The sequence below is a fragment of the Candoia aspera genome, chromosome 5 (assembly GCF_035149785.1).
Source record: "Candoia aspera isolate rCanAsp1 chromosome 5, rCanAsp1.hap2, whole genome shotgun sequence".
Taxonomy (NCBI): Eukaryota; Metazoa; Chordata; class Lepidosauria; order Squamata; family Boidae; genus Candoia; species Candoia aspera.
Window position 1 is genome coordinate 105086876 of NC_086157.1, and position 26263 is coordinate 105113138.

At 39.6% G+C, this 26263-nt stretch overlaps 1 protein-coding gene across 1 annotated transcript in view; it reads right to left on the reverse strand.

Annotated features, from left to right (window-relative positions):
* DLG2 (discs large MAGUK scaffold protein 2) overlaps positions 1-26263 on the reverse strand; it is an 803998-nt gene that overhangs the window by 424309 nt on the left and 353426 nt on the right. The window contains exon 3 of the mRNA XM_063304740.1: positions 24928-25089. Within this exon, the coding sequence (XP_063160810.1) occupies positions 24928-25089 (162 nt within the window). The remainder of the gene's footprint in view (positions 1-24927; positions 25090-26263) is intronic.

Sequence of the window (26263 nt, forward strand, 5' to 3'; positions counted from 1 at the left end):
AACTATATATGTTTACTAGTCACAAAGGCACTCCAGTACTGGAGAAGGCCCCAGAGCACAGCGGCAGCCACCTTTGCTTCTAAGCATAGGTAAGAAGACACCCCTTGAATATTTTTTCCAATTGATCCTTGAGTCCTTTCAATGAGTAGGTGTGGCATTTGGCTCCAGCAATATGGGTTGGAAAGTTGGCGGTTAAGACACATGAAACATTCTGGGCACTTTCTTGGTGTATCACCCATGCTGCTGCCCAACATCTTCCCTACCTATCTGGCAGAATTGGTCTCAGACTTGGTGCTGGGGATTCTGGGGAACTTTGTAGAGAACCACAGATATGACCTTGAAGAATGTATGCGGAGACCAAAATACAAATTAAGCCAGGGAAGAGAACGACTTGACTCTCTTTGGTATAAGAAGGAGGGAAGGGAAAATGCTTCAGGTTTCAAGATTCTGTTGCTCCAGCCTAAATCAATAAAGTAGAGTTTTAGTATTTCTTGTGCAGTCCATTTCTTGACCTGTCCTACCTCTCAGAGCTGACAAACTTGGACATTTATGCTGGGAGTGTCATAGTTGGGTCTACCCAGGATTTTATGGCCACCATAAAAACTCTGAATCTTTCTCAACTTATCCTAACCCAACACACTTGACAAGGCACACTCTACTAGGCAGGAAGATGGTGGTCTAAAAGTGGGGAACTTTACATCTGTCCACTTCTCATGGAGAGACCACTACCTGCTGAAATTTAGGTTTTCAGTAATTCTTTGCAAAAGAGGAGGGCTTTTTAGAATTGTCTGCCTCCAAAGATTGAAGGACATCCTGAAGAGTGAGGTTGAATGGGCCTTAACAAGCATTGCTAATGACAAGGCAGCAGGAGACGACGGCATCCCAGCTGAACTGTTCAAAATCTTGCAAGATGATGCTGTCAAGGTAATGCATGCTATATGCCAGCAAATTTGGAAAACACAAGAATGGCCATCAGACTGGAAAAAATCAACTTATATCCCCATACCAAAAAAGGGAAACACTAAAGAATGTTCAAACTATCGAACAGTGGCACTCATTTCGCATGCCAGTAAGGTAATGCTCAAGATCATCCTCAATCTCCACTGAGATTAAAATATAGTCAAATCTGCATAACATTATAGTTTAAATCCACTAACTACAGGATTCCTGACTGGCTGGAATAGCCACATGGACATTATTTTCAGATGTAATGCAAAGACAGAAAAACTGCACCCGACAGGGTCAATACTTGCATGATGTTAAAAAAACATAAGATATATTTTGACTGCTACAAAAGCTCACCTTTATTCTACAGACCAACAGTGGCAAGAGTTTAGCACAATTCTTGTCACAACTTTCAGTTCTTTGCCACTGCTATATATAGAGCTCATCTTCTTCCACAGCTGTAATACATTATGCTCCATTTTTTTTCATCTAGTCTTTTACTCTAATCTCAAGAAAATTCCTGGAAGTTATAGCCAATTCATCTCCACCTTTGATGTTTTCTTCAATCAACTAGCACAATACTTGCAAACTGAAAAATGTAGTATTATAATGTTCAGTACCAAATAAAGATTAGATAGATGCTAGCAACTGCCCCAGCTTTTCATCCCCAATGGTTAAGATCAATGGGTTATTTGCCTCCAGAGTCAATGGCATCAGCATTAAAGTTATTGTGAGAACATTATGGTTGCTTTTGTTGAACAGATATATTCAGAATGAACGTGGAAAGCGTCGAGATACTGTGACACTTTTCCGGACCATTACAAATATCCTAGAGAATGTATCACTCGCTATTAACTCCCATGCAGTATGTTCAGAAAGCATGGAGGTTCTGCATGAAAGCTTACATAGACAGGAATCAGACACATTAAACTATGACAACATATTACCAGGTTGTTTAATAAATCACAATCAGTTGAGTTCACAGAACGTATTAAGCAAAACTGAACAAGCCATTTTCTAGCTTATCATGATGCTGGAACCCAGTCATAGGCTCAAGACTGTTCGTAAAAACTGAAATTCTATGCACATTAACTTGGAAATAAAACTCACTGGACTTAATTGGTGTGCTTTCTAAGGAGGGTTGTATAGGATACACTGCACGCAGATGAATCTACTGGAACTGAAATTTGGGGTGAACATTGGCTGTTGAAGCAAACGAATTCTGTAGTTGAGTCAAAATTCAACTGATCAGAAAATTAGAAATGTTGGGAACCAATATGGCTTCCATTTAGGAAAAAATAAAATCTCCTTTGAGTAATTCAGCTACTAGGGACTTCATGGACATGGAGGTTTTTTGGTAAGAATATGGAGATGATTTCATATCCACTGTTTTCTTCTGGGGTGCATTTTCCATTTCCCAGTCTAGCCTACAGCCTTGACATTCCTAGATGGACTCTTACTAGGTCCAACTTTGCTTAGTTTTTTGAAATCAGCCAAGGTTGTTCTTGCTATTCTACCTATACCACTGACTCTGCCACCATTCTTAAAGTGGTCCAGATAATCTTTGCATCTGCAAATTTTTCTCCAGGTTCAGTTGTTGAAAGAGGAAGTTGTAGATTCTTGGAGGGGTGGATACATGGAGGCATCTGATTATTTCGGGCAAGGGGTACAAGTTCAAAGATAACTATCTCTACTTTCAGGGCTTCAGGGGCTTGGACTGGTATTCAGGAACAATGAAATCACACTGAGTACACCTTCTGAGCGGCCCAGGTGATGATATTCAGCAATATCTGGAGGATACCACACTGGAGAAGGTTGAACTACAGTCTATAGCCTGTTGTTGTGTGCACACAAAAGGTAATATAATGATTCTCATGGTAGCTTTTCCCGTTTTTTGGCCTTTTACCCTGAGGCTCTGGGGGGAAATGCAAAAAAAAAAAAAAAAAGCTAAACTAAGCTAAGCTAAGCTATTATTACTTGCAATTATACTAAAATGTTAACACTACTGCACAAGCACCGTCTTCTAAGCTTCACAGTCATCTTTCTATTGTCTTAATACATCCTGTGACAGCAGGAAAAATGTGGAATCTCAATGGGCAATACCTGACATGACCAAGCATCAAACTATGTGGTTGGTAATAAACAACCTCTCCTTCTGATTTAAGATGCTGCTCAAATTAAAATTATTCTTTAATGTATTCTGGACAGAACTTGGAGAAAGCTTATTTCCAATATTCATTATAGCAAGTTAAGAGGGGGAAGGGGAAAATAGCAAAAAGGGAAGGCTGTAGGCATTATCAGGAAAGTTTGATTTTGCTGCAGTACTGCAATGCCCAGCAGTAAATCATGTCTAAGAAATAACAGAAGTGGATGTGCCCTGCATACCTTCTCTTGAGTCAATCAAATGCCTCTGCTAGAACATTTGCTAATGAAATTGGGAGTTTGCAAGCAATAGGCTACTAATATCCACTCCGCAGAAGATGACAGAAGAGGCAAAGGATACAGACGCAGAAAGTCGTATTTAAAGCCACAACTTCTGGGCAAAGGACTCAGCTCCAGCACATCCACTATAAATTGTTCTGGAGCAGGCTAAGGAGGATGTAGGGGTCCATCTAAAGCCCATGACCAGATGTTCAAACCCACCTCCATTTCCTCTCTCACTGAGATCATTCGTCCAATCTGTTTTTGGGGTTACCAAGTGGTGGGGCAGACAGTGTGCTAAGGCAGAACTTTTTCTGAGCAGAGCTTGCATTTCATCCTTGAGGGTCATGGTATGGGGCTGCATTCCATCATGTAGTGGGTAGGGCCAGGACAAAAACTAAACCTGCTTTCATTTCATTTACATGCAAAACAGTTAATATAATAATTCTCCTATTTTGAATTTAATAAGTTTGTCCTTCTGTCACTTTTAATAGTTGACACCCTTAAGTCAAGCTAGACTTCTACTGACACATCTCTGCAGATATTTTTTGTGGTGTTATGGATGTGGTTAATGTCCCTTGCTTCCAAGATTTTTTTCAGTTTCCCAATCTAACCCTAACCTTTGGCACTCCACGGTGGCCCAACCTGCAGTTACTAACTAGGACCAATCCTCTTTAGGTTCTGAAAGCAGCCAAGGTTGACAAGGTTGCTATTACCTGCAGAGGCTTTCTGCTATATTAAAAATCATAATAAAGTTACAATTTGGGAGGCAATAAAAGCTGTACATTTCAGGCCAGGCACTTTTCTCTAAACTAACAGAGTGGGATATAGTTATAATAAAAGGAGTAGAGTAAAACTCTAGTAAATAATGTTAAAGCAAGCAGAGAAGCAACCTACTTTCCTCTGTGTATGTTCTGTGTATGTTTGCATACCAGTAGATCATCTGAGGTATCTTGGCTTCAAATTATACATGCCCACACATACATGCACACATACCTATACCTATACCTGTACCTATACCTTTGTATATACCTATAACATCCTGTCCCAGTACACGGCATGTAACTCCAAGTTGGTAAAATTTTAAATAATGGTCTGTATTGGCTTGCAAGATAGTCTCTAGACCAGTGTTTCTCAACCTTGGCAACTTTAAGATGCGTGGACTTCAACTCCCAGAATTTCCCAGCCAGCATACTGTCAATATAGACTATTATTTAACATTTCACCAACTTGGAGTTACATGCCAGGTACTGGCACAGGATGTTATAGATATATAGGTATACTGGCTGGGGAATTCTGGGAGTTGAAGTCCATACATCTTAAAGTTGCCAAGGTTGAGAAACACTGATCTAGATGAAAGCTTTTAGCCAGAGTTAAAATTTGGCTTTGGTTACACTTTGATTTTGGTTATCCAAAATCAGCCAGTACTGCCTTTACCATTAGTAGGAAATGCTCCTAAAGACACAAAATAGCAAATGAAATAAACAAAATTAGAATGCTGTATTTATTTGAAACTAAGGAAAGAATTTAATGGGTCTGAATAAAAGTAGCCTGATCTTATGGATTTGTTGAATCTATGCAGGGAAATGAAGGTGTAGGTTTAATTATGAAGGAAAGTACTAAAACAGATGTCATAAAGTATGAATTGGTGTCATCTAGATAGTTGTGGGTAGGTATGAGAGCAGGGGTTCATAGGTTGGTAATAGTTGTATGTTGTGCTCCAATAAATTGGCAATAGAAAAACAGAGGTGAGCATTGGAAAAATTGTGCAACTTTATGAATGAATGCTTAGCTGGGTGGGGTGGGGTAGGGTAGGGAATATGTTACTAAATGACATGAATGTATGGATGGGAGTGAAAAGGGATTAGGCCATTTGGAGTCCCAAGAATGAAGGAGAATGGTGATTGGTATCTGCTTAGAAATACACAATTTAAATATAAGTCCTCATATGCACACATGGCAAAGGAATTAATATAAATCTAAAGCATGGTTGTACTTGAACTATGGAATGTTTTGTGCAAGTGCGGTGTTGAGTGTTGGTTGCTAAATGCAATGTGATAGAAGTAAAGCAGGCATGAGAATAAATCGAAGTGGTTCAACAGTGAGCAGAGGATAAGCAGAGACTAAGGATGTATGATGTCACCTTTGTTATTGATGTATTTATGGATAAATACAAAGAGAATACTTGTGGTGACAGTAGAGATGGGAACATGAATTTAAGTATACTTTTGTATTAGACAATGCCCTGTTTTAGCTAAGACCATGAATGATTTGCTATGAATGTTACATAGATAATATAATACAATGGGAGCATGGATCTGAAAATCAATTATTAGACCTAGGTAGTTGTGTTTGACAGGAAAAGCAGAGTGAATGGTTGTATGATATACATAAATGGGGATAAACATGAGCAAACAGATGGATTTGTGTACCCTTGGTAGAAAGTTTACTAATGCTGGTAAAAAGTTGGTAAGTAGTATGTGGTCTGTTGTAAGGAATGAATTTATATCCCAAAGGGTGTGCATACAAATGTGCTTCTATATATTTGTCATATGGAAGTGAATGTGTGTCAGGGGAAATATAAAAGGAAATTGAATGCAGTCGGAATGGGGGACTTAAGAAGTTTGTGTGGCCAACAAGAAGACATGGAGTTAAGAATGAATGGGGCTGAATGCACATGGAATGAATACAAAAGTGACTAGTATGAAAGAACGTGAAGGTACTTTGGTCATATAGTCAGAATGAATGAGGATCAAGTAGTAAAACAAATACATGAAGGAAGAAGGAATGGGTCAAGGGAAAGGAGAAGACTGAGAAAATCAAGGTTGGATGCAGTTGCTGAGATCCTCAGAAAGAGAGAGGTGACAGGTTTAAAGAGCAAAAGGCCATCAGGTAGTCCTCGTTTAGCAACCACAAATGGGACTGGCATTTGGTCATTAAGCAAAGTGGTCACTAAGTGAAACCACGGCTGTGCTTATGATCTTACTTCAGCTTTCATTTGCTTTATAGACCTGTGAAGGTCATAAATGCAAGGATTGGTCATAAGATTACTTTTTCGTCACTGTTGTAACTGATCAGTCACTAAACGAGGACTACCTGTATGAAACAATATATGGGTTTGATGGAAGCAAGGATGTTTTGCAAAGATAGAAATGTAGAGAAAGGTGTAGCGAATGGTGGTATAGGTAAGATTTGGCTATATTTCTATTTCTTATCTCATTTCTTTAATTTCTTTGGCTTACTATTTTTTTGGGGGGTGGATAATGTTGCTCACACAAAATGAGTGATGTGTGATGGTGAATATATCTAAAAGTATACAGTAATCTTACATGTACTTGCCTGAGAATAAGAAAGTCCCACTGAATTCAATGGGTGGCTGAATAGTCATCTATAGAACTGAACTGCCACTGTTTTACAAATCATTGTTTGTGGGAGTTTGCCTAAAACTAATTCCACAGAGACATCCCAAAACTTCACAATAACAGCCTCAAAGCTTAGGTTTTATAGTCTTCCTTGCTGCTCTCATGAGACCATGTGATACTGAAGTGATATTTCAACATGAAATGTGGAACATTCTTATTTTTCAAGGGAGCACCTTTGTTACAGGGTTGGCCAACACCTGGGCCTTCTCACTATCTGGAGTCCATTCTGACATTTACCAAACTGTCATGTGCAGGATTGCTTTGATATTTAAAAGCTCAAAGTTCAGATCTGCAAATAAAAAGAAGATATAGAGGTGGGGAGTCAGGGAAGGACAAGATTTATGTTCATTAAACTTCCAGCCATTTTCCTTTCAGTTACCAAATCTCCAGACTGTGTAGAAGCCAAATGTTTTAATGAAGAGTCCATATAATCTCCTCCATTTTGCTGTCTGCCATCTTACAGTCAATATGTTGAACAACCAATCTCTGTTGAGTTTTCTGATGGTCTCCCACATCCTTTCTCTAAGCTGATCTTACCTGTTCTGAGGTAGCTCTGACAATTTCCAAGTACACAATATCACAGAATTAAAGAAATGGGAGAAGCTGTTGAAGCCAAGAAGCCTAGATCCCAATTCAGTGCTGGAATCCAGAGTAAACCCTTCTTGAGAGAAGACATGTTACCATCCAACATTTTTAATGTTAGGACCTGTTCCAATGATTCGCCTAGAAATTTTCTTTCTGCAACCTCAGACACATTGTTCTACATCCTACGTTCTGGAACAAGAGCAGAGATGTCTTCATCATCTTCTCTGCAACATCTCTTCGGGTACTTCTCAGACTTCAAAGAGAAACATTGGGGCAGTGCAGTGCTTCAGATTCAGTCTCCAAAATGATGCATTAGAGCCGGTGGGACTGCAGTTGTGGCCTTCTGCCTTCTTCATCTCCATGCAATTTTGGGAAAAGAGCTGGCTGCTTCAAGGAATTGCAGACTTTGGTTCAACTTTTGGGAGGTTGAATCAAAGCACTGCACAGGCCTAATAAAGATGTCCTATCTTCTCAGGGTCTCCTTGTAGATTCCATTCTGCGTATCGTTGTTGCCCTTCTTAGAACTCATTTGCACAGAGAATTGGACGTGATCCTCCAGGGGAGGTCTGACCAGTGCAGAACAGAATGGAACTATTACTTTTAGCAATTTAGAAACGATAAACACTATGGATTAATTTGTCTTTTTTGCACATCCACTGTCAATTCTGCTGCTCAGACTGTTCACAGCCCCATTGGAACACTACCCCATTCACATATATATTTGATGGCATGAAAATCTATTTTGTAGATAAGAACTTGACATTTTGGAAACAGTAGCCAATTAACAGTCCATAGGGAATATGATTCTCTTTCTTCTGTTATGTCCATTTACCGAATTTGACCTCTCTGCCTTTTCAAAGCACACGGTGCTCTGGCTTCCTGAGGATTTGCAGTGACATACAATCAAGTGGGTTAGCTTTGTAATATATAAATAAACTATCTGATAGAAAACCTTCAGGTCTTCTTGACTTCTACTAGGACCGGAACACTTACATTTGCTATTCAGTTCCAAATTGCCCTAGAGTGAGTAGTTAAGCCAAAATGAAATTTAAGGATGAGGGCATATTGATTTCTAAAAATCCCAGTTTCATCATATTGTCCAAAATGTGCAGCCAATTGAGTACTGCTTCCCAGGTCAGGCTGTGCTTCCCACTGTATCATTTAAGGTGTTTAGCTGCATTGTACATAATGCTTTTGAAATTAAAAACCTCAGGTAAGGCACAATTTGTACATTGCCATTAATTCAGAGAGCGAGAGAGGGAGAGAGAGATCGATCCTGAAAATCTGGGTGTCTTGTTAGACCACAGATTAAGCATGAGCCAACTGTATGTTGCAGCTGCCAAAGGAGCTGATGCAACAGAGATACAATGTCAAGATCACAGAAGAAGATAGTGCTGCTCTATGATACACTGGTCAGACCACTCCTGGAACACTGGAGTACTGTGTCCAGTTCTGGTTGCCACAATATAAAAGGGACGCTCAAGAACTGGAAAGAGTGCAGAGAAGAGTGTCCAAGATGGTAAGAGGCTTTGAGGCTAAATCCTATGAAGAGTGTTAAAGGAACTTGGTATGTTTGGCCTAAAGAAGAAAAGGCTAAGGGAAGACATGGTAGCAGTCTTCCAATACATGAAGAGATGTCACAGGGAAGAGAAGCTGAATTTATTCTCCATCACACACAAGAATCAATGGGTGGAAGCTTTACAGAAGGGGATCCATGCTTGAAATAAAGAGGAATTTCCTGACTGTTGAGCTATTTCAGAAAGAACAGCCTTCTTCCTGAAATCATGGGTACTCTGTCACTGGGGGTTTTCAAGAAAACATTGGACAGGCATTTGCCCAGGATGGTATGAAGATTCCTGCACTAGGCAGGAGGTTGGACTCAGCCACTTTGGAAAGCTAAGCAGAATCAGGACTGGTTAAAACTTGGATGGGAGGCCATTAGAATATAATGTACTAAAAGGTGCTACTTTGTCTCAGCTTCAATACAAACCTCACTTACCATGCTGATTTTTTTTTCCTGGATATGGTTATACCCAATTCTGCAATCCTTAGGGAACATTTTATTTCCTTACCTTCACTGCCAACCTTTCTCTCTATCTGTCACTGATAACAATTCTAATTGTCAATTCAATTCAATGTATTAAATTGGTTATGGCTGCCCACTCCATTAGAATCTGGAATAATTTTCTCATACTATTCACCATCGAATGGCCATAGTAGGGATAATCATAACAAAAGTTACTCCAGCTCAAATGTGATAGAGAGCAGATGTGACTAAGAACAATGAAACTATACTACAGGTCAAAGAGTATTAAGAAGGGACAACAATTGGCCTAAGAAGAAAGGTGAAAAACCTAACCAAGTAAATGCGTTAACGTGATAGCCTGGCCCACACCACCTGCCAAGCCAATTCCCACAACACACTCAACCACAAACAACTCAACTCCATTTCAGCCTAGTCTAACATGTCAGATAACCCTAGCTGCTGTGTAGCATTTAGTTCAGTAAACTAGAACATCTTATGTTTCTAACATTTGATTCTCTAGCTTCCAATCATTAATACTGCCTATCCATGCAAAGCCCGCTCTTTCAAGAACTCACTGATCCAAGGCTTATTCTTTAAAAAAAAATCAGCAGTCCCTGAATGTGCAATACTTCCTTCCTGCATATCTGGAATTCCTTCCTTCCTTCCTTCCTTCCTTCCTTCCTTCCTTCCTTCCTTCCTTCCTTCCTTCCTTCCTTCCTTTTTTTCTATCATCCACCCGTCCAACGTAGTCAGCAGACATGAACTTTCTCTTTATTAAGTACTGAAGCTGAAGAACTGTGTTGCCAAAGAAACCTTATAGCATGTGAAATGCTCATGAAATTCCATGGGACTCATCTTTTAATATGCAGAGGGATTTGATCACCTCTAAGAGTCCTGTTTAGGAAAAAGTCCAAGGAAAGAAAATTAGGAATCTTCATGTTGATACCTGGGTGCTATGTTTAATTTAGCGCTTAGAGGTATATGAAACCAACTTAGAAAATAATAGTCTGAGGCTGCAGGTGAAAGGGTAAGATTCAGAGAGATAAAGGATAAGATACAGAGAGAGGAGGTAGTGATTTCTCCTTTATTGAGTGTATTGAAATGGAGATTAGACAGCCATCTGACATGGATGCATTAATTTGGATTTCTGTGCTAAACAGGAGGTTGGTCTGAATGGTTGAAATGCCTCCTTCAAACTCTATTTATATTCTGTTTTTTAAAAGAACCCTTAAGAGATGAAATCGAAGACAGGCATTAGAAAAATACTTTTTTTCCCCTCAATGTGCTTGATAGATCATCATCCGTTAAATACTTTCTAAGGGTATAAAAAGACTACAAGTTTCATTGTGATCTGGTGATTTAGAAAACAATCCTGATTTCATCTCAAATTGAAAGCTGAGGCCCTCAATCTGAATCTTGTTCAGAAATTCTAGTCATCACACTTCTCACTGAACAGTAATGGAAATGCATAAATAGATGCCCCCTTTTTTCTGTTTGATATAATTAAATGGAATTTTCATAAGAGATCCAGTTAGGATGGGTAAAATGCACTAAATTTCAGGCAAATAAGTAGGTGGGATTTTGGGGTAGACAGTGAAATGAATTACCGTTTATTTGGTCAGTGACTAGCAAAAATTAACAACATACAGCACAAAAGTAAAATAAAATGAATGAAATAAAATACTAGCATAACAAAGAGCCTAATAACAAAATTTATTACACTAAAAAGTGTAATAAAAATATAGCATACACTACTATAGTGGTGTATTAATTACCTGTGCAAGTGTAAAGCTAAAATATTACAACCTTTAAGGTAAAAATACATATCACCTAAAACAAGATAGCTAACATGTAATAAAGCTGAAGTGAGGAATAAAACAGAATTGGTTAGTATTTCAGTGACCCGTTAGACCTTATTTTCATCACAGCAACACAGAATTTGGCTTCTGTATAAGTGATTAAGGGTTTCAAATTCTCCAAAAGATGGTTCAAATAAAAATTGTTCAGCCTTCTATTCTATTCTAGAGTAGCATACAAGCAGACCTGATATCCCTGTAGAATTTACAGTATAATGATACACGTGAAATGGTTTTGATCTCCTTGTCACCACATGGATAGGTATGCTCAGTTAGTGGATTGCAGGTCTAAAAGGCACATCCAGTGACATTTTCAGAAATGTGCGGGCTGAATTTTTTCAGCCCATTTTTGGCCTTTGGGTCAGTTTAAGATTAGGAAGAGAGATAGGAGGTGTCCCAGAAACTGCCACCATTCCCAACTCTTAAACTCTCCAAACTAGCTATTTGGTGACTGAAATTCAGCAGTGTGATCCCAGAGAACTGGAGGCCACTCTGTAGCCTGAGCTGTTCACCATAAACATCCATGGGGAGAGACAAGTGATAAAATGTAGTGTATGACATGACACAAATGCTACATCTAATGTCCCAAGATGGAAGTATAAAAGTGCAGACATCATGCTTTATTCCAACCTGGGCTGAATAAAGTCACTGATCCAACAGGCCAGCAGTGATACACCAAGCTCTATCAACCCCTTGCCTTTACAGCAACCTTGATAGACTCTCACGTTTGATTTTTCCAACTGCCTTCTACAGAATCTGACCATCAAGCTGGTTTGGGCCTCTCCAACTATCTCTATTCCTGTCAATCTTTCTTGCAATCCAACCATCCAAACTGCAGCTTCTCAGAGACTGACACTCTAGTTCAAAACAGACCATACCCACAGTGATATTTAAACACCCATTGAAAGGTTTATTGCCAGTCCTAAATCATGAATTCAGCCAGTATTTATTAACTGTCAGAGTTCAATTAGTGCTAACCAAACGTGAGCCTCATTTCATGGACTTATCAGAACAAAAAGCAGGAATGCAGAAAACATAAAGAAGTATCCATCATTGAACAATATTATGAGGGCAATAATACAAAAAACTCCAAATCTTCTTTTACAAGAGGGCAACACAAAAAGTTTGAAATCTGACAGGTAGGAACTATCACGCCCACTTGCTCAGAAACACTTAATTATCTATTATGGCTAACATTTCCTGGAATATAATATAACTACAATTGTAATCATGTTCATCCTTTTCTTTCTAACAGCCTAACAGATGCAACACTTTAGAGAAAATTTCAATGCAATCTCAGTAATCCACAGAAAAACTCCATAATGCAACTCAGGATAATTTATTGTACCTATATAACAGATGGGAAGTAAATAATTGTAGCTTATTTACAATGCGAAAACGAGAGATTTGAAGCTGGATGCTCCCCAATTTCTAAATCAATCTGTTCACTACTATATGCTATCATTCCTGGCTTGTTATATATTTTGTTATTTGTTTCTGTTGTTTAGATTGATTTTCCCATATGCAATAAATAATGCAATTAAAAAGAACCAAGTTAGGGCAGCCCTTAGCTGACTTGGCTGATTGCCTAAAAAGCCAAACAGGGACAGATTTGTTTATTACTTGGATGAAAGACCATCAGGAGTGGCTCTCAGCTAGACTGAACATTTTATACAAACACACACACACACACACCCTATAAGAAGACAATGGAAAACTACTTCTGTATTGTTTCCAAAAAAGCTACAGATTATCCATGAATTCATTGGGAAAGAAACTCAGCTTAAGATATGACCTTAAAGGAAAAAAAGATCCTCATCAAATAAAGATTTAGCATTGAGGGGGGAAAACAATCTATCACCTAATCCAAAATCCCCAGCATTATCCAACACACCATGTATATTAATATTTATTTATTTATCAAATGTATTTGTATGCCATGATCAAAAATGACTCTTGGTGGCTCATGTAGAAAAATACAGTATAAAACAAACCCCATAAACAACAACAACAACACACCAACATTTGAAAGAAAGTAAAATAGGGCAACAACAACTTAAATCAGGGGAAATCTCCAAAGAAGCTTTAGGAGTTTGTGGAAAACTAACAGTATTACAGGTAGTCCTCACTTAACAACCATTCATTTAGTGACAGTTTGGACTTACAACGATGTTGAAAAAAATGACTCATGACCGGTTTTCACACTTATGACTGTCGCAGTGTTCCGTGGTCATGTGATCACCATTTTCGACTTTCCGGCCAGCTTCTGGCAAGCAAAATCAATGGGAACCATATGATTCATTTAACAACCATGTGGTTCGCTTAATGCCTGGAGTGATTCACTTAACAACCTCCATAAAAAAGGCCATAAAATTGGGTCAGATTTGCTTAATGATTGCTTTGATTCGCGACCAAAATTCCAGTCCCAGTTGTGGTCATTAAACAAAGACTACCTGTATCCCATAAGCTTTAATGTGCACTGTTTTTTAAAGTCACTTATAAAATTTGACTGACATTCTGAGGTTTTATTTAACATAAAATAGAGGAAAATGTGCCATCTGCAATAGATGGAAGTATTCAAGGACTCTCACAGAAAAAAAAAAAATTATGAGGATTCTAGAAATGGTGAAATGGTGTGTTTCTGCTGTAATTTATTTCTAAACCAACTAAACACATCTGACACTTCCATACATTTATTGTACAACTGAAAGCTCCCTGAACAGCAATGTAACTGCTAAGATGCAAAAATGAATTAATCTCTCAGACCGGCTAATGAAGTTGCATTACTTCTGTTGCATTTTCTTAAAATCTCCCACTTAAACAATGACTAGACCAGGCCAGTTTTATCTTAGACTGAACTCCAACATGTTCTGCCATTGCCACATGAGTAGATAGAGTTTCCTCACACAAATAAAAAATCAAACCAAACCAAACCAAACCAAACTTCGGATGTTATCTAGTTTGCAAACTGGTTGAGAAATTCTTTCTCTTCCTCCAAGGATGAGACAATGGACCAAAGTGTTCAGAAGAAGAGCTGGGTTGTTTGCCTCCATGTTCTCACTGCCTGCAGCCTACTTGCTGCCTCCTATACAGCCATGGCCCTGACTGGCACATACACTGTGGCAGCTCAGGAGTGAAGTCCATCTCATTCCCCCTACACAAGATCCAGAAGTCCATCAAGCCAATGAAGCTGGAGGAAGAGGAGGAGGAGGAGGAGGAGCCAGGGCGGAACCAGTTGCTGTTCTCAGAACTCATTGTCACCTAATTTAGATAACACCCCTGAACAAACCAAGGCTAAATCCTATCCAACGGGTGAGGAAACTGAAGCCCTCCATATACTGTTGAACTTTAACTCTTGGTATCCCTTACCATTGGTCATCCCTGCTTGTGTAGATAAGTGTAGCAGTATAGCAACATCATGAAAGCCACAGCTTTCCCATGGCTGCTTTTCTACCCCGCTCCAAAATAATAATGCCATCATAAATCATCTTTTGGAGTTTCCTCAGTGAATAACCATTTTCTAGGGAACATTCTTTAATTAATACAGCAGTTTTGAGTATCTTGCTTAGGTTTAGTTATTCATGGAGCTTCAAGCTAGTAACATTTTACATATAGCATTAACCATAATTTTGGAGAACCAGTTTCCCTTTTTTTTCCTTGTATTTTAACTCTCTGGGGTGTTCCCTCACTCCCTTTTGTAGCCTTATAAAAGGTTCGTTTAGTTCAGCATTCTATTCCACTTGTGGCCAGTGAGGGGTCTCCATATTGGATGTTGGAAAGAGATATAATGGTAAGAACCTAATATTGTTTGGATATACAGTATTAGTGTAATATAATGGTTAGGCTACTGGATTAGGACAGGTAGTATAAGCAGTCCTATTAGAGCAGGTGGTAGCATCCAGCTGATCTAGGCTAGTCCTGGACCTGTTAAAACTTGGGTGGAAGCCCATCGAGTAATCCGACCACCTTAGACTATAGTAAGAAGTCTAAATTAATCCCGGAAGAAGGCAGTAGCATTTTTTAAAATAAAACTATGTCCATGTAAACATCAAGAATTTAGCTCCATACATTTGAATTCTGCCATGCATTCTACTTGGTGCTCCCACTGAAGACTATTTGGATATTTCTTACTGGTACAAAATGAAGCTTCCCACATGCTGACAAAAAAAAAAAAAAGCTGATTGAACAGAGCAACACCCCAGTAGCTACAGAGGGTATTTATTTATTTTCATACTTCAAATTTAATCACCGCCCATCTCACTCAGAGACCAACTCTGGGCGGTTTACAATAAAAATAAGAATAAATAATGATTAAAATACAATAAAACAATATTCTTAAACAGAAATATGATCCAAGACAGAAGTGTTAAAAAGTTCTTAATGTATGGGAGCATCTTCAAGGTGCTAACCACTCCCAGGGTTGGTTACCCCTCCTCACACCCCTCGCGAGATGGCAGAGCCAGGTCTTCACCCCCTTCTGGAAGGCCGGGAGAGTGGGGGCCCGCCTACCTCTGGGGGAAGAGTGTTCCGTAGGGTGGGGGCCATGGCAGAGAAGGCTCTCTTCCTGGGCTCCGCCAATCAGCATTCTTTCATGGATGGGGTCCATAACATGCCTTCTCTGCCTGACTGGGTGGGACAGGTCAATGTAATGGGCATGAGTACCTCTAGATTTCCAGGTACAATTTAAATGCTGGTTATTTCTTATAAAGCCTTTTATGGCTCCGATCCTGATGATTTTCAGGACAGTCTGCTTGAGGCAGAATCTGCCCATGGTACATTGTGATGGTATGCTGTGAAGGTTGACTCCCTGTGAAGCTAGAAGGATGGGAACTAGGAAACTGCTGTCTTATGAAACACTCTGCCTCCCCCCTCTCCTCATATAAAGATGATTCCTAGCCCTAACCCTAACCCTAACCCTAGCCCTTGTAACATTCAGATGGGAACTGAAAACTATCCTCTTTTGCAGAATATTCAGATCATAATTTATTGGGGAGGGAAATGCTATTGCCATGTTTGATACCAGTGTGTATTGATTTCATCATTCTTTTATTATGCATTTGTGGTTCTTACAGGTATTTTTATTTGTGCAAGTTGGCCATAGTATTAGGATGGGGCGGGTTTAAATCAAGCAAGCAAGCTCGTAACACTGCTCTCCGCAGATGTCAGTGATAAATGACTCACAGAATTTCTCTTTTCAAGTAGGGTCACTTAATGGAAAAATCTGTACCCTAAGCATGCAGCAGTAAGTGTAACATTTCTGTTTTATGGAGAAAACTTTCCATTGTACAGCAGATTTCTCTTCTTAAACAGTGTGCTTCTGCACCACCCTTGGCCTTGGAAAGGCCACTGAAGCAAGGTCTGCTCAATCAAAAGAAAACATGCTGCAACCAACTTCAACTTCTTTGCTCATCCCTGCTTCACTTGCTGCGTCAGCTCTCGAGTTAATCAATGGTACAGAAGCTCAGTCAGAAAGAGTAAAAGCTTTGCTGAACAAAAACTCCTGCTGAAGTCAGGCAAATTTACCAGCATATGTACAGATGAAAACTACCAACTGAGGATTCAGCCTTCAAGAACTGTTCCAGGAGCTTTGAACATTTTTAACAAGATAATATGTTTAGGAATATAATTTGAGCAAATGTAAATATTAGAATCCTTGCCCTTCTAAAAGTGGTTAAGAGGCTTAGAAATGAGGTAGGGAAAAAAGAATAATAAACACTGCCAGCCAACTGAAGCAAGGGAAATCTTGTACGTTCCCCCAAATTGTTATCACTTCCCCTTATTCCTGTGCAAAAAACACAGGAAAGAGAAGAGACAAATGTGTCTCTTATTTTGCTTAGTTCTTTCTGCATTTGGTTTTAATGTTATGAATACTTAGCAAGCCCAGCATAGGAGATCTGTATTTCTTATCATCCAGTAATATTGCAATATAAAGTTGATTTTGCTTGTGTTGTGGACACATTTTGTTCTTGCAGAGACCCTAAAGCTCAGGATACATCATCTGCACCCTGCATAGGAAACACATCTTGTCCAAAAGTGAAACCCCAAAATAGGAAGAACAGAAGAGATTAAGGGAACTCTTAGTACGGTACGGCATTTTCAAATGCTGTATAATTTTGTGAAACCATCCATCCATGCATTTCTCTTTTTCCCCATCTCACACACACACTCCCAAACACCCCCTTCCAAGATACAAAACAGGGAGAATGATTGCTCTGTCACTAAACATTGTGTTCCCTTCTTCCAATCTAATTATCTGTTGATCAAAGGTATCATTTATGGAATAAACAAGGATCTACATTTGAAGCTAGAAAGTGTTGGCAACATCATTACCATCCTCCACCTTCCCTGCTTAGCAACAGATTGACTGTCATCTCAGCAACATCTCACAAAGAAAATCACAATGTTTTTAATCATTATTTTTTGTAACCCCCAAGAGATTCTGAAATCTGAGAGCAGATGCCTGGCACACCAATGTATTAAAAGTTACTGTGCCTTAGAAGTTACTGTGGCATTCAAGGTTTTCAAATCCCATTCATCTGCAATTATCTGTCCACGTGATCTCATTGCATTCTGCAGGACATGGCACTTAATCCCACTAAGCTACTGCAATATCTGTAGAAACATGTGGAAATCGTACAGTCAAAAACATTGTAACCAGAGTTATGAGAGATTTGGCTTTCGCACCATGGAATATACAGGCAGTCCTTGCTCAATGACCACAATTGGGACTGGAATTTAGGTTGCTAAGTGATGTGGTCATTAAGCGAATCTGGACCTGATTTTACAACCAGTTTTGCAGTGGCTGTTAAGTGAACCACGTGGTCGTTAAGTGAATCATGCAGTTCCCTACTGATTTTGTTTATCGGAAGCTGGCTGGGAAGGTTGAAAATAGCGATCATGTAACCATGGGATGCTGCAACCATCATAAATGCACAGTGGTTGCCAAGCGCCGAAACTGCGATCACACAGTTGAAAGTGTGAGGAATGGTCACATTCAGTTTTTTCTGCGCCATCGTAACTCTGGTTGGTCGCTAAACAAATGGTCATTAAGTGAGGACTACCTGGTCATTAAGTGAGGACTACCTATTCTTTCTCTTAAGCTCAAGAACTAATGGCATTTTCAGAATCCCAGTGATCTAAAATTTACTTGTAAAGGTAGTCCCTGAGCTCATGGTTGAGAAAGTATGTCTGCTGGAGGCTTGGCTGCTAGTGAGCAATGATATGGATGCATACTGAATCAGTCCAGTAGTCCATCTAGCCAACATACTCTACTCTGATGGATAGCAATCGCCATTATCTCAAATAGAGGGATATCTTTTCTATGGTACCCAAGATTCAATTAAGATGCACAAGGTGCAGCAGCCAGAGTGAGCCAAAAGCAAGGAAGTAGGACTGGAGGGCCATTAAAGGGATATCAGGAACAAAGAAGAAAACCAGAGAAATAATTACCAATACTGAGCAATGTCAGAACTTAGGGAGTCCTTAATACTTGAGCAAAGAAATGGTGAGTCAAGAAATTTCATTATACTCTGTCCTCCTAGGATAAAGCTGTTGGGTGGTAGAGTTAAAGCTGAGCTAGAACATACTTTTCAGAGTATAGTTGCACATTTTACCACTTGGTGCAGAAATCAGTAACTGTTGGCTGCCCATGACTCCACCATGGAGCTGTGAGTTTTAGAAAATCTGTTTGTGAAAGGGATGTACCTATCCCCACATACATCCAGTTTCACCCTTATTCCTACCTGTACAATTTATCTTCTTAAATCACATTTAAGAAGGCTGATTAAACTGGATCTGTTAGTAGACAATTTAACTGAAGACTGAGCTGGTAGTGAGGATTCTGAAATTCAAAGAAATTATAGAAATTGAATTATTTCTACCCAAGAAAATAAGAAAAAGCCTCTTATGGACATCTGTGAAACAACATCAGTTAGCCAACCACTGAACCAGCATTTGCTGTTAAATTTACATAAAGAATTGATTTTAAAAAACCTATCACACTCCTTGAATGTTCAAGAAAAACATACTCCAGCCAGTGATACGGTTTGTCATGTCTTTCTGAATTAAAATGTCTTCTCAAATCTTTAAATTGAGAGAATAAATAATTCAGTAAATTTTGCAGATAATTATCTCCCACTTAAGCAGTCTACAGTGATGAAAAGCTAAAGGAACCTTTTGAAGGCCAATTTGGTGGCAACCAATATAGATTTTGACGTGGAGAAAATCTATCTATGTGGTCACTAAGAGTTGACACCGACTTGATGGCACATAATCAGTCAAACAAATATAAGTTTTATGCAGCTAATTCAATTTTTAAAAAGTAGAACAAAAAAACAAAATACTTCTTTTCCTTTCTTACATGTTTCAAAGGATAAGATGGGACCCCATATATTTCAGGACACCCCAAAAGATCCCAGAAAGCCAACAAGGCAACAACAATAGTTGCAGAGAATTAGGGATGATGGGAATCACTGTTTGGTCATCATCTCTAAGCAATGTAACCTACATTTCATTTTCCAGATGTATACATGGATGGGGACTCAGTTAATTTTGGGCATTACCTCTTCTCTGAATTTTGCAAAGCAGTTCTCCGCTTTTAAAAAATGCTTACACTTTGTGTATCTAAGAGGCAAATGTGCACAATTTAAATGCATATTCTCATGTTTTCTCTATAGAAAAGTTAATTAGGAGTAATTAATAACTGATCTATTCTTCTGAACTGGAAATGAAGAAAACAACCATTTGTTATTGATTGTTATTGACTCATTGGTCTTCCTAAAAGGTCAATTGACAGTTCATTAACCTGTACAACCTATGCATAATAAGATCCAATAAACAGCATTCTGCCTGGGAATTATGGGAGCTGAATTCCCACACACCTGGAGAGAAGAGATGTAAAAGAATCACACACAAATTCTGCTAGAAACAAATGTAGACATCACTTCCCATCAGACTCCCTTATAAGGGCACTTTTACACATACACTCTGCACCAGTTCGAACCCAGGCCTGGAATTCTGTGACCCTACAATCAATGAGTTTGGCAGTTGAACCAATTTATTTTTGGCTCACTGATTTACTTACTTATTTAAAAAAATTGTATAGCCACCCATCTTAAAACAACTCTGGGTGGCTTACAACCAATAAAATGTTATACAACCAACTTGGCTGCACTCTAACCAAAATCACCCTCCCTCCCTCCTTCCCCCCCCTGTTGTTTGCAATAATGAAACGTTGCAGAGTTTGGGGCACCCCATTTCCCCTCTTCCCTCTTTCTTTACAAGGAATACAGGCTTGACCATGGTCAATGAAGATTCTCAGTCATCCAGGTAGAATTGTCTGTAGGTTGAGTCATGGCAACTGGATTTCTTTCTTTTTGGTTGAAACATTTCGCTGCATCTCCAAGCAGCTTCTTCAGTCTGGGCAAAGGTTGGTGAGGGGACCCCATATATGTCTTCCGGGGTGGCTGCATTGTCCCCTCACCAACCTTTGCATGAATGGCTTGTCAATTGTGCCATGGAGGTGTGGATTGCCTTTGGGATGTCTTACTCCTAAATCCCTTGTTCATCCCCAAGTGGATCATTAAGAGTGGCCTTCCTGGTAAAGTTGTGAAGTGTGAAGTGGTCTTAATCTTCTGTACTATGGCACAATTGACAAGCCATTCAGGTGTAGGTACAATGCAGCCACCCCGGAAGACATATATGGGGTCCCCTCACCAACCTTTGCCCAGACTGAAGAAGCTGCTTGGAGAAGCAGCGAAACGTTTCAACCAAAAAGAAAGAAATCCAGTTGCCATGACTCAACCTCCAGGCTTGAAACCAGGGGCTTCATCAAAATGATGAGATGTGCATTGTGATGTTGCCATGCAAGATCCTCCCCTCACACCACAACATCACACCACAAGTACAAAGGGGCAAAGCTTGTGTCAGGACATCACAATGCACATGGCTTCATTTGTTCCCCTCTGCCCCCATAGACACCCATGGGCTTGACTAAAGATGGATGAAATTAACAAGAATTCTGTCTGTTTCCACCTTTTCTTTGGCAGAGGACAGGAGCATATGCAAAGTGACTGGCCAGCCATTTAGATTTTTTTCCTTTCCGTGTAGAGTTAGGCAGTAATATCGGAAGTGTGGAAGAGTCTTTACATTGAATTCTAGTTCCTGCCACCTAACATGTGTTCATTTTGTTTGGAAATAATTATCCCCTTTATTTTTATTTCAGCTGGCTGCCTGGTTGTAAAAAAAGTCTATGGTAAGTACATGATAACATACCCTTTTCACAGCACTCAATGGGAGCTTTTATACAAAAGGGCTTAATAGTCAAGCAACTACAAGGAGCTTTCTTACAAATGTTCTGTATTGAGTTATTTGAACAACCAAGATCACATTCAAACATATTCAAACTGAAAATGTAGAGGAGAGGGCTAGTAACTGATTTCATTTCCTTTTTGTGCAGAATGGCACCAAGGTGATTTTGTTTTTGTTCCATGACTTTCTGCAACATGGGCAAGGCATGGGTTGAATGATGCTTTGGGTGGACTCCTATTGGTCAGCTGGAGGGAGAGCACAGATTGGCTCATAGTGTTCTCAGAATGTTCCCAGGATTCCAAGATCATCAGGATTGGAGATGATCAGCACATATGCTTTGAATCACTTTGGAAAGACTGAAGAATTGAGATGCTGCTTAGTAGAAGTCATAGCTCTAAAACATCCTAACTCTGAGAGAAGACATCTGGATTTCGATACTAGATTCCCATGATTGAATCCACTCATCATAACAAAGGAGATCAAAATTAAGTTTGCCAAGTTTTTTATCTAAAAAAAGAAACAATCAAGGCAGATTCTGCAGGATTACTTGGGCAAGGCAGGATAGAATCTAAGAAGCTAGTAGGCTAGCTCAAAGGAAGAGCTTATGGTTCTTAACTGGACTGCATGCTGTACTCTTGACTTTAGAGTGAGGATCACAGCAGGGCTTTGACCAGGATTCAGAAAGTGAAGAACCTCTGGTTACCCTACTTCAGGGGAAGCCCTTAGTACTCTTCCTATGCCTTCCCAGTCTGAGGATACCTCCTTCCCATCAACTGAAAGCTCAGACTGAGACACATCTGTATTTTCTGCAGTTCAAATATTTCAAGTTTCATAGATTCTATAGCCCTTTAAATCTAGAGTCAGCAACAAGCAGAAATGAAGGGCTAATCTAATTCTTCTGCACTTTAAGGGTTGAACTTAGGCAAGTTCTGAAATAAGGCCTCCTACATTGAAGCTACTCCAACTTTCTGCAATGAGCTCTCCAAGGTACTGATAGCGCTATGATTTGCCAGAGACTAGACTTGCTTTCTCAATTCAGTATAAGTACCTTTCCTTCTTACTACATTGAGATTCTCAATCAGGCCAGGTCAGTTACTCCACAGAATACAATTTGACTAAATGCTAACTTTAAGGAGAACCATCCTCATACACAGAAAGGACAGGAGAAGGAAAACACCAGCCCTGTAATTACAAATCCCCAAGACTCATTTTAGCAAATGCAGTGTTTATTAGTCTGCCAACTGATTAGATCTATTCCCTGGAGGGACCGAAGATGATGGTGCTTTAATCAGACAGGGAATGAATGAGAGATCATTATAAACTGCAGCATTTGAATTGCAGATGCACTGAGGAAACAGAAAGGCATTCCTTGAATAAGGGGTGAAAATGCTTGCATTCCCACTGCCCATACTCTTTCAGCCAATGAACAAGCAGGCGATGTGATAATAGCAATCCAGAAATGGGTGAAATTCTACTCAGAGAGGGACTGATCTTTCTTCTCATCTCATCAAAAGTTCCTGTTCCTTTCAACAGACTTCAAAACATCTCCCAAGAAGTCTCAACTTTCTGTCTTCCACGTGATTGCTTCAAGCTACACCTTGTACCAGATGAGCCCCACTCTTTTGACTGCAAAAGACATCACCACCTTTAAAGCACTGCCACAGAATCATGACTGACAAGCGCCTAGCTGCTTTCCTCTCTTAGTATCAAGACTATTTCCTGGATTAAAAAGATTGCCAGTTAATTGCACCATCTAGTGTTCCATCAACGTATGGCAGGGATGAAGGCTTTGGAAGTAACGAGATCGCCACACGCTAAGCCTGATCCTTTTTGCTTTTAATTAGTGCAGATTGCAAATGGTGCAGCTCAGGGCTGCATGTAGCCCACCAGCAACGGTTCTGCAGCCCCCAGAGTAAGCCAGGTCTGTCATTAGAGTTCCAGTATCTCTCTTGTGCCCTCCAGAGCCCCCAAATAGGTGGGACTAGTAATTGGGAGATCTTTTCATACTTTGACTTCTTTAAGGAGTAAAATGGGTGTCTTAAGCCTTGCAGATGATGCTTTCTTCCCAGAAGGACTCTGGCCACACCCCAGTACAGTCTTTGAGCTGCCAAGAATTGTGATATACATGGGAGAAGCAAAGGCGTCTTTATTTAATTATCAGGCACTGTACAACCATTACATATATCTCTATTTCCAGTGGAAATGTTCAACAGTCATAGGAATAAATGAGCAAGACAACTTATTTATAATTTTAGAGAAAAAGGCAGGAGATCTCCAACTCCCTGCTCTGCTCCCTGCTGAAAATATGGCCAAGATTGCTAATGCCCAAGAGCACTATCAAGGAGAACATTGGAACTGAAGCCCAGAATCTCTCTAAGAGAGTCAGTTAGTGGCATCCTAGCTTCTACCAGAAACTGTTGTATATAACACTGAGCCCTTTGTATCCAAGACTTAGTGTCTTGGTAGACTGTTAGTTAAAATCAGCCTCAGATGGTAGTTCCCAGCTGATGCTCTGGAGTCCTAACAAAGGATTATAAATGATCAGACATGGAATCACTGCATAGAGTCTTTTTCAGCTAGCTGCCAATTGCCATCAGCAACACCAGTACCAAGCGTGCTATTCTCAGTTCCAGCAGCAGAGAGCCACCATCCCTGCTTCTGTGATGTACTATTCCTTCCAAGTACTAGGACCCAAACACCAACGGTACCACCACTTCTATCAAGAAGTCACCCAGGGTACTGCAACAAGAGCTCCTAGAGCAAGTAAATGGTCAGAACACAAGTATTTCTCCTGCAATCTATGGGAAAGCACTCTGCTTTGTAGATTCGTAACATGTGCCATTTTGTACGCCTCTGAACCTTAATATATTTCAATAGATCAGCCTTGTCAGGTGTCCTCAAGGGTCCTTGAAGACCACCCAGCCTCCCAAAATCTGATACCCTCCAAACATGTTGGGGCTAATGTTTAGTTTTGCATTGTAATCATAATTTAATTTTGATTTGTATCTTGTTTTTAACACTTACTTTCTATAAGCCACAAAGAGTCTGGCTGGTTTGGTAAATTATAAAAGATTGCTGTTAACATAGCTTACAAACTGGAAGGCTTATTCTCTTCCTGACAATGTTTATTCACGTAATTATGTCCTTCCTCTGCAAAACACAGCTTCTATAGAGAACAGGAACAAAACCTGTTGCAGATAAAATCTTTTGTCAGAGCTTAACCGCACTCCCAAAGGTTACAATTTGTACATAGCCTCATCAGTCAACGGCTTAAGACAAGACACACCTCTGGCTTTTAGAAACTCATTTTGTCCTTTTTATTTTAATTTACATCAGGGATTGGTGATGGAGGAACTTTACTGACCTTCAGAGGTGAGATGTGTGACTGCAGGACATATCCATGGACATTTTCTATCTGTGATAAGTTCTTTTCAGAAACATGAACTAGTTCTGGACCTCTCACTTCATGGGTTAAACGAGGTAAAGTATGATCATGTGGAGCATCCTCATCTTGGTAGCGATACTTCTGGAGGATAGAAGGAAAAATATGAGGGAACCATGAGAAATAAAACCTGCATTTTGATCATTACAAGGTCATTTGAAAAGGTCTTTTTGAGATGTTCCTGAAATTTGGGGATTGCAGTAATGACTAGCAAAACTGCTGTCAGTGCAGATGCACTTCACTGAGTGTTTGAAGATGTACTCTTCTAACACTTGTTCTGGATCATGTGGCCAATTATTGCTATTCCCAATAGGACAATGAGAAAAAGGCAACTTGAAATGCAGTATCTAGGTCAAAAAACACTACCACAATCTCTCTCCTTTGCATGGTAGAGAGGAAAGAAAGTTAGATGGTTTACTTCACCAGCTACCATGTCAATATTTATTTATTTAATTTCTATCCTGCCTTTATTATTTTTATAAATAACTCAAGGCAGCAAACATACCTAATACTCCTTCCTCCTCCTATTTTCCCCACAACAACAACCCTGTGAGGTGAGTTGGGCTGAGAGAGAGCGACTGGCCCAAAGTCACCCAGCCGGCTTTCATGCCTAGGGAAGGACTAGAACTCACAGACTCCTGGTTTCTAGCCCAGCACCTTAACCACCAGACAAAACTGGCTTTCTGTCTCTCTAAGGTGGGACTAGATATAGCTCACAATGGGCTGTACAGCTCTACATGGAAAACTAACAGTTATCCGTTTTGCATAATTGCTTTGCATGAAAACATCTGGAATCCAACAATACAAGAAAGCAATGAGATTTGGATTTTATGGAGTTGGTTCTCCTTCAAACACAGCATGCCTGTAGCAATGGTATCAGCAGTGGAAACAGCATGACAAGTAGTTGGGGAGTAAGGCTCACCATGTTTCTCACTTCCCAGGCACATCTTAGAAGAACAGATCAGAGATATAATAGCTCGTTCAGTTTTTAGTAGGAAAGCAGGGGAAACATCACCAATCCCACTAGGTGATGACCGTTTTGTTATTTTTTAAAAAATAATGTTTATTAATGTAAAGGTTTCATTAACCAACATCTGATGGAGTCACAGTTGGAATCTTGACCCTTGCATTCAAAAACTTCACCTCCCACATAGGAAAGTTTGACTATTGCTCAGCTATCTTTTTGTAACAAACATCATAGATCTGGACATAAGTGGCCTTTCTAAATGTTTCACCCAATGTAGATGGTGTTTTTTCT